The 12542-nt window shown below is 58.7% G+C and overlaps 2 protein-coding genes across 5 annotated transcripts in view; both read right to left on the bottom strand.

The window, feature by feature from the left end:
- The window catches only part of IL3RA (interleukin 3 receptor subunit alpha), a 22233-nt gene extending 19563 nt beyond the window's left edge, over positions 1-2670 (bottom strand). Inside the window, exon 1 of one of the 3 annotated variants that reach the window (XM_035029635.1) lies at positions 2449-2670. The gene's annotated coding sequence lies outside the window, so the exon portion shown is untranslated. Of the gene's footprint in view, positions 1-1805; positions 2077-2448 lie in introns of those variants that run through there. The other 2 variants (XM_035029633.1, XM_035029634.1) reach the window with 2 other exon arrangements.
- Positions 2671-8217: 5547 nt separating this feature from the next.
- The window catches only part of LOC118026666 (granulocyte-macrophage colony-stimulating factor receptor subunit alpha-like), a 31401-nt gene continuing 27076 nt past the window's right edge, over positions 8218-12542 (bottom strand). For both annotated transcript variants that reach the window (XM_035029632.1, XM_035029631.1), the window contains exons 11-12: positions 12349-12430; positions 8218-10460 (exon numbers count right to left, since the gene is read on the bottom strand). In XM_035029632.1, the coding sequence (XP_034885523.1) occupies positions 10380-10460; positions 12349-12430 (163 nt within the window). In that variant the 3' untranslated portion in view covers positions 8218-10379. The remainder of the gene's footprint in view (positions 10461-12348; positions 12431-12542) is intronic.

Here is a 12542-nt window from a genome sequence, read left to right as displayed (position 1 = left end):
TGTACATGTGCGTGCATTTGCATATACCCATGTCCATTCGCGTACATTTGCGTACATCCATGTGCACGCGTGCACATTCGTGTACCCATGTGTACATGTGTGTGCCTTTGCATAAACCCATGTCCATTTGTGTGCATTTGCGTACACCCATGTGCATGTGCATGCATTCGTGTACACCCGTGTGTGGGCATTCGTGAACACCCACGTCCATGTGCTTGCATTCACGCACACACGTGTGCATGTGTGTATGCATGCATATGTGTGCACACACGTGCATGTCTGGGTGTGCATGTGTGCGCCTATGCACGTCCTGTGTGTGTGTGTGTGTGTGTGCATGTGTGGACATCCCTGTGTGTATGTCAACCTGCCTTTAAAGACTTGCACCCTGGGTTCTGAGCATGCTCTTGGCTCCAGCCTCAGGCAGAAACCAGGAAAGCACACTCAACTCATGGTACCGGGAAACACTGCCATGACAAAGCACTGGAAGGAAGTGTCATTAAAAATGGGAAGTCAACACAGATCGAATTTCCTGAATGGGCACAGTTACGGTAACTGAACCCTGCATGGTCCCAACGCCCTGGTCAGGACCTTCCCAGGGTCCCCAGGAAGCCTCCCTCCTTGGGCTGGCTCTTTGGGATCTTCACCTGGGTGGCCAGGCTCCTGCCTCCACTGGGACCATCAGCAACAGGGTCTCCTGATGGGCCCCCATTCCTCCCCACCATATCATCGTTGGCAAACACCATTAGTGGCCTGGGGCTGGACCTCTGTGCCCCTCAGAATTGCTCACAAAACGTGCCTCCTGCACACCATTCCATCTGGAAAATCTCAGCCAGGATCAAGGAGCTGGGGCCTCAGACTCGCCTGGTCTTGTCCCAGGCATTCACAGCCCCCATCACAGGACCCAACATGGACCCCACCGGGGGTCTCATCTGCTCCCCTGAGCATGCGGCTGCAGACGGTCGGACAGGGTGGGTGCCGATGTGGCCATGAATGTCCGGGGGTCTGGAGCCCCCATTCGGATGGAGTCCACGGCCAGCCCAGAGGAGGGGCCGGGGGTGTGCGTCCTAGAGTGAGGCAAGGGCCGCCTGAAACAAGGTCCTTGGCGTTCCCATCTGGCATCATCACCTATAGGATCTTGCTCTTCACGGGACCCTCTCGGGGAGTCCTGGGGTGACACCCAGGCATCCGCGTTTTTAAAAATGTATCTATTTTTCCAAAAAGATTTTATTTATTTATTTGACAGAGAGACAGCGAGAGAGGGAACACAAGCAGGGGGAGTGGGAGAGGGAGAAGCAGGCTCCCCGTGGAGCAGGGAGCCCGATGCGGGGCTCGATCCCAGGACCCTGGGATCATGACCTGAGCCGAAGGCAGACGCTTAACCACTGAGCCACCCAGGCGCCCCTAAAAACGTATCTATTAATTAATTTTTTATTGAGGTGAAATGCACATCCCATAAAAGTCAGCCTTTTAGAATGCAACTCAGGGGTACCTGGCTGGCTCAGTCGGTGAGGCATCTGCCCTCAGCTTAGGTCATGATCTCAGGGTCCTGGGATACAGTCCTGAGTTGGGGCTCCCTGCTCAGCGAGAAGCCTGATTCTCCCTCTGCCCCCCACCCGCTCACGCTCGCTCTCTCTGTCTTCTCTGTTCTGTGAAATAAATAAAATCTTTTTAAAAATGTAACTCCGGGGGCATCTGGTGCCTTCTCCACCTCTCTCTGGCTCCAGAACATTCCATGCAGCTAAAAGAAACCCTGTGGGCACAAGCTCTCAGTCCCCGTCCCCTGCCCAGCGCTGGCAGCCACTGACCCACGTTCTGTCCATGCATTTCCCTGTTTTGCACATTTTTCAGTCCGTGGGATCACGCATGGTGGGGCCTCGTGCGTTTGCTTCTCTCGCGGTGCATCGTGTCCTGGAGCTCCGTCTGCGGGCGTCAGGTGTCAGACCTCCGTTCCTTCTCGGGGCTGAGTCCTGTTCCCCTGCGTGGATGGAGCACGTTTCGTGCACATGTGGGCCGTTTGCATAATGCACCTGCAAGGGATCTGTGCTTCCTGATCGGTCCGAGCCCCCAGCCCCAGCAGCTCCCCGGCAGGCTGTGCTGGACGTCGGGAACGAGCCGCCGTGCCCACCTCGTACGCAGCCTTCCGTGGACCCCACAGCACTGCAGCCCCATGCGTGTGCTTATGCTTTTCCAAGAGCCACGTCAAGGAACAGGACAGCGTGCTGGAACTCCATCTTCGTCCCCTACTCTGTGCAGCTCAGCACGCCCGGCCGGTCAGCATGCAAGCATGGCCGTCACCCCCGTCCAGGGTGGATACTCGCGCCGTCCCCTGCATCCTTAGATGCTGTAACCCTTTCGGATCCCGGGTGCCGTGCCCAAGGGAGATGCACCGTGGCTGGAACGAGCCCCATCCCAATGCCCCTCGTCCCTCCCGGGGGTCGGGGGTCTTACCTGGGCGGCGGCGAAGGTCCCCCGTGGGAAAGACAGCTGGCCTGGGGAGGGGGGTAGAATCCAGACCCCAGACTCCTCTCTGTGGGTCCTCCTCCCAAATGTGCTGGAGGAAATGTCCCCAAAGAGAAACTGAAGCTGGCTCTCCCTTCTCAGCGTTTTTATGGTCATGACCAGGGGCCCCACCCTTAAAACCCGGACCCAATGGGGCTCCAGGTGGGCGGGGTGGGGTGGGGAGGAGGTCAGTGACCGGGTCGAGAACCCCGTCCCCGTGTCTGTGTGTGTCTCTTCCCTCGAAGCCAGGGTCAGCGACTGTGTACTTTCCCTGGAATGAGTCCCCTTTCTTTCAAAACTGTTATTTTCCTGTTCTCGTTTCTCTTTGCGTGTTCCTCTTTGTTACAATCCTAATTACTGCTCACCATGCAGGGCCGGCTTGGGCAACTTCCTGGCATCGGGGAGTATATGCCACATATACCAGTGGCTGGGTGGAGGGTTCCTGTGCTGTCTTCCCGCCAGGTCCCCGGGAAACGCTCTCCCGTCTGTGCCCCCGGAGACAGTCCCTGGTTAGGACCCTAGGTCCCCGGAGAGGACGCCGCCCAGGGCCAAATGCAGCCCTTCAGGTGGCAAGCGGCCTCCAGCTTTATTTCTAGCAGCAGTGGCCCTGTGCTCAGCCCCTGCTGGACAGACCCCATTCAGGGACAGGGGCTGACCGCTAGTCTTCACCCCGCTCACGCCTGTGAGAACACACCAGCTCCTCAGCGGCTCCGGAGCTCTGATCCACCGGCACAGAAAAGGGTCTTTGCAGACCTAAGCGAGTCTAGGATCTGAGATGAGCTCATGCTGCAGTAGGGTGGCCCTCAATGCAATGACAGCTGTGCGTCTAGGACACACGGAGACACAGAGGGGAAACGACGTGACAGAGGGGACCGACTGGCTCGTGCGTGGCAGTGAGTCCAGAACGGGCTTCCCCCACGGCACGGCCACACAGAGGAGAAGGCAGCCGCTACCACCCCGCTGAGCCCCAGGCTGGACCCCTTTCCGGGGCAGCGTGCATCCAAATGCCCTGGGCACGGAGCTCAGATGCAAAAGTCTGGGTGGGGTATTTGAGGCCAGGTCCTGAAGATGCCCCAGGCAGCAGGTGCCCGGCTGCAGGTGTCTAAGACACGGAGGGGAGGTAGGGGAGAGGCCCAGGGCTCTGCTAAGGACGGTGTGGCCAGAACCAGGGAAGGACTCAGATCCACCTGCTGGGCCGGACATTGACTCCCTGACCCGGAGAGGGGCTTTGGGTCTATTTCTCTGTTTGCTCCTTCCTCCCTCCCGCCCTCCCCACTGCCGGCTGCCAGGCTAGCGTCAGCCGTAACCCCGGACAAAACTGCAGGTTTAGTCTCTGGAGGGTCCCTGGACCGGGGATCCTGGCAGGGCTGAGGATGGTGGCCCCCTCCAGACACCAGCCCCGAAGGCATCTGTCCATGCAAACACGAGACCTCTTCCCTCCGGATTCTAGAACGTCTTTAACTTCGCTTGGGGAACCCCGCTCGCTCCCCACCTGCTTGCTCCATGCTTCCCAAAGTCCCCATGCTGGTATATGGCCAGACAACCAAAGACTTCCAGATTTCAGAAAGTGGAAAAGCAGGACCAAGCAAGCAATGGGGGTCTGGAGTGGGGGTGGCGAGAGCTTCCGTCGTGAACAGAGAGTGCAGCCCTGCAAGGACAGGGAGTGCACCTGGGGGAACAGAGGAACAGAAGACAGGAAGCGGGAAGGGAAAGTGGGTGAGGTGGGAGGCCCAGCTGCATGGTGGGGCAGACCCCGAGTAGAGCCTCTCCACCCAGCAAGGTGCACCTGCGCACGGAGCCCTTTGGGGACACACCAGGCTCGCTTGGGGATGTGGTCAGCTGTGGGAGGAGGACAGGGCTCATAAGAAACCCTTGGGCACACTGGCCCGGGGATGGCAAATGACAGCTTTAGCCTCATGGCTGTTGGGGGAAGGTGGGTCCTCAGAGGTGGTCAGATGGGCACCTCTGAGGGGCCCACGGAGGTGGCAGGGGCCCCGACATTATATTATGTTATACGATATCTTATTATGTTATATATTATTGTGTTATATATTACTGTATTATATATTATTATATTATATATTATTATGTTGTATTATATATTATTGTATTATGTTAAAATGTATTCTATAAAGCACAAACTATGTATTACGTATAGTACATTATTATAACACACACACTCATGTATTCTATCCACTATATTAATATCCACTATATTAATGCTGAGATTAATTAGTATCTATTAATTATTATACAAACACTTTATTTTCTTAATATTTTTATTAATTAATATGAATGTACCGGAGTACTCACGCATATTAATGTTTTCAATATGCTTATGTAGGAGAAAATGATTTGTCTTTCTGTCTGGATGTGCTGTGACCACGTACACGTTTCCAGTGGGGCAGGGGGACTGGAAGGAGTAACGTGATCTGAGCCGTCACCCATGGCCCCGCATCATGGACTCTTCTGCGTCCACCTGTTCCATCAGGGGGCGGAAAGTGAGGCCCCCCCTCCCCACACAACCCAGACCCTGTTCACACGGACTCGCCCCTGGTATTCCGAAGCATTTCTGGGGCCTCTTTCTTGGGAAGACCAGAGGCATTTTATCCAGTCTTCCCTGCACATTACCTACGGACGATGCCTCCTTTCTCTGCAACGCCTGCCTCCCAGTTAAGAAGTCCCGTGATTTTGGGGGTCGACAGCCTGGTCTGAGCAGGACCGTCATGAAGGCAGGTCCAGGATGGGAGGGGGCACCTTGAGGGCCTCTTAGGGAGGGAGGACTCGGTCTGGGGGGTCTCAGACTCCTGGCCGCCGCACCCCCGCAATGCACCCTTCAATGTGCCGGCGTGGATGATGGTCTGCGGCTCAGACAGAAGCAGGTGGGTCCTCCTGCACTGGGGTCTCCGAGCTGCAGGAGGACCCAGGACCCAGCATGTAGGAGTCCTTTACGTGCCCGGTGCAGGGGTCTGGGGAAGACCCACAGTCCTGCTCCTCTGAGAGCCCAGGGCAGGAGCCGAGGTGAAATGTGCATCCAACACACCTTGTCAGCTCTGAGGTCCTGCAGACACCCAGCCGCGTGCTCCCCTAGGCGTCCCCAGGGAGCTTCAGGGCCAGTTTCTGCTTTGAAGCTGACCTTGTCCTAGGATCAGGTGGTTGCATGACCCCCCCCGCCCCGCCCCGTCCTCCTCTGTGCAGTTCCCCCGAGATGAAGGGATTCCCTGGTGAACTTTGCCGGCTAAAAACACAACCGCCAAACACTCTGCTCCTCCCTCTTCTGCTCTGAGATCACCAGGCTCTGGGACAACCTTGCCCACATCACTGAGGCTTGCCTCCACTCTGTGCAGAAGCCCCCCCCACACGCTCCTTCTCCCCGAGATGCCTCGGGCTGCACCCTTGCTGCTTCCGGGGGAAGCGGGCGTTTGCTTTTCACCGGCACGCTGTGTCGGGGAGATGCAAACCCCTTCTGCAATTTTTCTGCTCCCCAAATAAACTCTACTTTTTTTTTTTAATTTACTTATAGTTTTTTTCTTTCAGAGGGTGGGGCAGAGGGAGAGAGCGAGCATCTCAAGCAGGCTCCACGAGTGTGAGCCAGACACGGGGTTCACTGTTAGGACCCCGAGATCATGACTTAAGATGGAATCAAGAGTCGGATGCTTAACCGACTGAGCCACTCGGGGGCCCTGGAAAATAAACAGGTTCCGTTCCTGTGCTGAGCCGAATGGTGCCTGCCCAGGTTTATGTCCCTTGGAGCCTGGGAAGGGGGCCTTATTTGGAAATAGGGTCCTTGCTGATGTGATGAAGTGAAGGATCTGAGATGAGCTCATCCTGGGTCATCCAGGTGTCCCTAAATGCAATGACCGGAGTCCTTAGACAGAAGGGGAGACACACAGAGAGGAGAGGCCTCGTGAAGACAGAGGCAGAGACGGGAGGGACACGGCCACCAGCCCAGGGATGCCTGGAGCCCCGGAAGCTGGAAGAGGCAGGGAGGACCTCCCCTGGGCCTCAGACTCTGGTCTCCAGAGCTGGGAGGGGATGCATCCCCGTGGTTTTAAGCCCCCAGTTGTTGGTCATTTGTCACGGCCAGTGCAGGATGCTCCTATCATCATAATAATGCTCTTCCTTATTCATCTCTCGACCCTAAGCACCCACCCCCGGCCCCTCACTCTGGCCCCAGCTCCCAGCCCCCAGTCCCAGGAAGCCTGGCCTGGCCCAGCAGTCCCGGACCCACTGAGGCACACAGCTGCCCGGTCCATTCCACAACCTGCGGGTGCCCGGCTCGGGCTAGGGCTGCATTCCCAGCTTCAGGTTTTTAACGTAAAATCCGTGCACGAAACCGGAGGCTCCCGGATCCAGCTCATCCGCGCAGCCCTAGTGCGTATTTACGGCAGAAACTTCTCTCTTTGGCTCACACGGCCTCGCCCCGTGGTTGCCGAGTCCTTCCCGTCACCTCGGGCCGCTGTGTGCTTATCGCCCTCAGCACCTTGACCAGGCGACTCCAAGCCACACGGGTGTGTCCGCCCGGGACAGGTGGCCGCGGGGGTGGCCGATAGCGGGCGAGCGCTTCCTCTGCCCCGAGGACACGGTTGTCTTTCTCGGCGCGAGCGAGTCTTTTCGAAAGATGTGGACTGTTTTCTTCTGTGTATTTTAACCCCGCCCCGCCCCCCAAACATGGAAGCTTTTCAACGAAAACCTTCCTTATCAGCCAACATTGCTTCTTGTGAAATAGGTTTCTTCACAGGGTAGACTTTTTTTTTGAATTTTTTAAAAGATTTTATTTATTTATTTGAGAGGGAGAGAGGACGAGCAGGGAGAGTGGGAGAGGGAGAAGCAGGCTTCCCGTGGAGCAGGGACCCCCGATGTGGGGTCGATCCCGGGACCCCACCATCATGACTTGAACCGAAGGCAGACTGAGCCACCCAGGCGCCCCCAGTGTAGACTTGCAAGGGGATCCGTCTGTGCCGTGTAATCCGCGCGGACATCTCCGCGCGCCGCGTCGGCGTGAGCGCCTTCCGCGCGCTCCCTCACGCCCTGGAATGCGCGCACACGGCCCGGAACAGTGTTTTCTTCCGTAAATGGTCCCAGCCGACCCCGGTGTTTAGTATGCGGTTGTGCGGGAAAGCGAGCGAGGGGCGCTATCCTGAATTCGCCACGCGCCATGCGCATCCTCTGCGCCCGCGAGCCGCGAGCCGAAAGGCGAGTGGGGAGAGCGGACGTGAGTGTCCTTCTTCCCGAGTCCTGGGCACCTGGCGTCTGCCTCCTGCCGGGGTGGGTGGGGGGACACCTGGCGGCCCCTTCCCCAATCCCTGTCCTCCTGAGAGCTCCGCGAGACGCACAGACGGAGGCACAGACAGAAGGACGTCCCGATCCCGCTTCCCACAGGAAAAGCTCGGGGGCGAGCAAACCCACAAGGACCCGTGAGCTCATCCGACGTCTCCACAGCCTCCCGCCTGTGTTCCCACGACTCTGGACACGCGATCCCACGTCCCGCCCGCAGAACAGCGCGAACGCGCTACGTCTCTGCCAAACGTCCCGAAGGCACCCGCCGGCAGGATCCTCGAGAAACTTTCTGTTCTCCGTGAGGACGCTGGAGAACGGGGAGGCGCTGCGGGAGGGGGTGGGGGGCTGTCCCGAGGCGACAGGCGCCCCAGGAACGGGACCTGGGGCGCTCCCGTGTCTGTCCGCGGCCGCCGCTGGAATCCCTACGCTACCGGCATCATGGGCCCGCCTGCCCACCAGCCTCCGTGCTTTTTCGCATCGCAGAGACACTATTTATGGGGTTGTCACTAAATGTCAAACAATAAATGCAGCTTGGTGGGTGTTTGGTGGTCGGGGTCCAAAGGACCCAGTTCACGGAGCCAGGTCCTCTCCAAACGCCCTCGTGGGTGGCAGTCGAGCTGGGGTCTGAATCCAGATCCCTCAGGGCAGAGGGAGCTTGGCCGAGTCCAGGCGGCAGAGCCCGTGGGTCTGCAAAATGATGCCTGTGTAGGCAGCCAATGTAGACACCAAAAGAGCCGCAAGAAGGACCAAAGGCTCCGGGGAGGCCGGATGGGAGGCTTCCAGGCACCTACTGGGAGACGTGAGTGACCAGGGGCCGCTGAACCCTCACCTCCTGGTGCACGTCCCAAGGCTCTCCTGACACCGAACCCTAACCGAGATGGGCCCAAGAGATGGGGGATCCGGCATAACTCCCACTCCTCCCTGTCCTGGCCACGTCCCCGTTTGCAAGATCTGAGCGAAGCCCTCGATACGGCGGAACCCCAGGCTTCCACCAATAACCTGGGACAGAGACACCTCCTTCTCTGAGGGCTGGGCTTCCCCACCTCTCCAAAGAGGGACCCCACCCCCCAACCTGCAAAGTCCTGCGTGGGCATATTGGGCTCGAAAAACCAGGGCCCTATCCACGCCCTGGAGCCCGCCCGGAGGGAGTCCCATGTCCTGGGGACGCCCACCTGCCCCACATTCTGCTTTGCTTTGCACTCCCCAAAATCACCTCCCTGCCCCATGGCCCCCGGTGTCCTGTGCTGACGGAGGGTCTCTTTAAGGACAAGGACTCTTGTGAGCAACCTTTGTTCACCAGCAACAGGATTCATACAAAACCAGCCGTAATGAGAGCACTGCGTGTTCATTCCCAGCAATTTGCAAAATCAGAACAGAAGAAGATGGTCTTACTCCCATCGAAACGTGCTCCCAATACTAGATTTTTTCCCCTCAAATGCACCCACCACTTTCTCACTGTAAACCTATTTCTTCCCCCCCCGCCGCCCGAGTCAAAAATACAGACAAGCATGAAACAAAAACGCGTGAAGTCTGCAGATAAGCATCCTTGACGTGCAGGGGTCAAATCGATTCTTGCACCTGCGGGCGGGGGGACGTGTCCCCGTCCTGTTGGCACTTTGCGAACACGGCGTGGTGATCATCTTTCCCAACAAGCACCTGCAAATGTGCATCAGTGCTCACCGGGGTCCCGCAGTCTGCACCCTCGTTTTAAAGCAAATCCGTGCAAAAACAACCCATTGGTTTTGCACGTAGTTTTAAGGAGTAGGGATGGTTCTCCACAAAGACAGGTGCATCGATGCGTGTGCTGCGTGTGGGCAGCACAGGGTGGCCGGGCTCTTTGAAATGAGGATATAATGGCCGTATTTGGCGGGAGGAAGCCCTGGGGAGGAGTGCAGATACTTCGCGCCTGGGGGTTCATGAACACGTCTTCTGCTCGGGCAGCTTTGCTTTCTTTCTTCTTTTTGATTTTTCCTTTGTGTGTGTGTGTGTGTGGTTTGGATGAACAGCCACTGGGTAGCGTGGCTTCCGTGGACACGGGGCAGCAGTTATCTTGATCCCCGACGCTTCTCACATCCACGGGGAACACGTGTCTTCTGGCCCCACTTACCACGGAGACTGTTGTCTTAAAAGCAATGGCACAACTCTGCAAGTAACCCAAACAGGTGCCGGTCCCCTAATGCAGACGCAGAGGCTCATCCGGCGGAAGAAACGCGCGCTCTCTCTTTCCGCCCTCGCCCTCGGCCACTGCCCGGCTGGCTCACGGCACAGTGAGCATCTCCAGGGCTTCGTCACGCTGGGATGTGCTAGGTGCACGATGGGGACGGGCGACCCTGGTGCTCCCAGCCTGTAGGACCAGCCCCGGGGACCAGGGGAGCATGGCGGCCTCTCTCCATGTCCTCGAGCCGCCCACACCGCCCACCCTCTTGGACACGTGTAGAAAGCTAGAAAGCTGTGCTGCTGGGTTTTCGGTGGTGGCGATGCAGGTCAGGTGAGAAATCTTGCCCAGACAGGAGTGGACGATGCACAAACGCGACGTTTTCAGGAATGGCGGGGGCAGGGGATGAGGCCGAAGCCACAGTTTCCGCTAGTCCCCATGCCAGTCACGACATTTCCTCCACCATGAGGACGTCCTCGGGTTCCTGGGAGCCCAGTGGTGGCGGGCGGCCGCCCTCCCAGGCGACCTGAGACAGAGAGAAGACGGGCAGCGTTGAGACCACCCATGCACGGGACCGTGATTGTGCCACCAAGAAAGCTTCAGTGCAGAGCTGCATGGCTCCCCGTGGCCGAACGGTGGACACCCCCCCCCCTCCAGTGCTCGGATGCGTAAATAAACGTGTGCATGCCCGCAGGGGTCCGGGACTCAGCCAAGCGCAGGAGCACAGATCGGACACCTGCCGCCCCGTGGATGGACCCTGACCACACGATGCTCTGGGGGAGAAGAACGCACGCAGGACCTTGTAGTGTGGGACCCCTTGATCCGAAATGTCCGGAATGGGCAAATCCACAGACAGAATGTGGACACGAGCTCGCTGAGGGGGGCGGGGGGCTGCGAAGGGGATGAGGCTGACAGCTCATGGGGATGGGGTCTCCTTGGGGGGGATGCGAATGCTTGGGAACCAGAACTCCCTGGCGAATGTGCTCACTGCCCCCGAATCGGGCTTTCCGGAGGGGCGAATGGGATGGCGTGTGAGTTGAGTCCCAAGAAAGCCACGTCATCCATGGAAACGATGTGTCCATGACACACTCATCTGGGATGCACATCCGGGCAGCTGTCCCTTGCCTGGAAAGACCTTTGCAGACGTCCCACCCTGCCCACCCCGGGCGCCCCTTGGGGACCCACGCAGGCCTCCCCGGCTCCCCTCCATGCAGGGGTGATGCCCCGGGTGGCAGTCTCCCTGGGAGGACAGGGCTCCCTCTAGCCTGATGGTGGTGGCCGTGGGGGGCCCAGGCGGAGGGCTGCTTTAAGACTCAGGGGGCCACCCCAATTTAAGAGGGGGTGACCCCGGCCAGCCTGAGGCTGAGAATTGTGTTTCCAGCTGGAACCTTATGGGAGGGGTCCCTTTGCGCCCACCGAGAAATAGGGACCTGGACGTCCACCCGCTGGCCACTCTTGCCTCTTAGACAAGCGGCATTTCCTGGACCACACGTTGCAGAAGGGCATCCCAGGAAGGCTTTGGGGACCACCTGTACCAGCCAGAGTGTGGGCTGTGGACGGGACCCCGAGAAGTCAGGCTAGACCCCTAACTCAGCAATGCCTTCCCCTGGAACGCTGAGACCCACAGAGAAGCCCCCTGCAAAACCCCAGAACCTCACCCCAATTTTATCCATGAACCCTAAACCCCGATGAGGTGGCAGCCAGGCCCCGTGGAAGCCCCAGGGGTAGCCCGAGGGGATGGGTTTCCCGAGGAAACAGCCTCAAGCCTACAACCAGAGCCCCTGTGTTGGGGTTATCCTTCTGCTCATCACAGGTCAGCACATGGGGCTGATACACGAGGAAGGTCAGATGGGGTAGGGGTGCCACCCCAGGGAGGGCCCCTCACCCGAGAGCCAGCGGCAGCCCCAGCAAACCATGGTCAGGGATTGAGTGGGGGCCCCCAAACCCCACCTCCATCCAGAACCACCACAGGCAGCTCTATGTGCAAATAAGGTCTGTACCCATGTAATGGGTTCAGAGTCTCCTGATGAGGGGTGCCCGACTCGCAAGAGGGAGACCAACAGTGGCCTGAGGACCAGCCCAGGATTTCCAACAAGGAAATAGGGCCACCCCACTTCCCCCGCCCCAGGAGCTGTTTCTGTCCTAAGCCCCGAGTTGTGGCTTTTGTGGTGAATTCCCCCCGGGCGGTGGAGTTTTGTGCTGAAGGCTGCTGGACGCAGGCCCGTGGTCCCTCCGCTTCCCTCTGCACTCCAGCCCTGGCCCGGAACTGCACGCCAGTGTTGGGGAGCACAGGAGACCCCTGCCCAATCACACTGCCCCCCCCCCCCGCCCCCAGCAGCCCCCTCCTCCAAAGACTCGGAACCAGGAGGGGAGGACGCACCCACCTCTGGGAAGAGAGTGTGGCAGGCACTCACCTCCGGGGGCGGCATAAACGTCCCGGTGATTTCCTTCTTCACCTGCGGGATTCGGGGGAACAGCCTGGACCTGACGGAGAACCTGCCGACCAGAGGGACATAGTGAAGGGCCCAGCGAGCCGGGCAGCGCACCCCAGATCCGCCGGCCCCCTTCCCTTCCTACAGAAACCCCGGGCGCACGTTCAGCGGCCAGG

Source organism: Mirounga leonina, unplaced genomic scaffold (assembly GCF_011800145.1).
Source record: "Mirounga leonina isolate KUSES-001 unplaced genomic scaffold, KU_Mleo_1.0 Mir_268, whole genome shotgun sequence".
Lineage (NCBI taxonomy): Eukaryota > Metazoa > Chordata > Mammalia > Carnivora > Phocidae > Mirounga > Mirounga leonina.
This window is presented reverse-complemented; position numbering and strand designations above follow the sequence as displayed.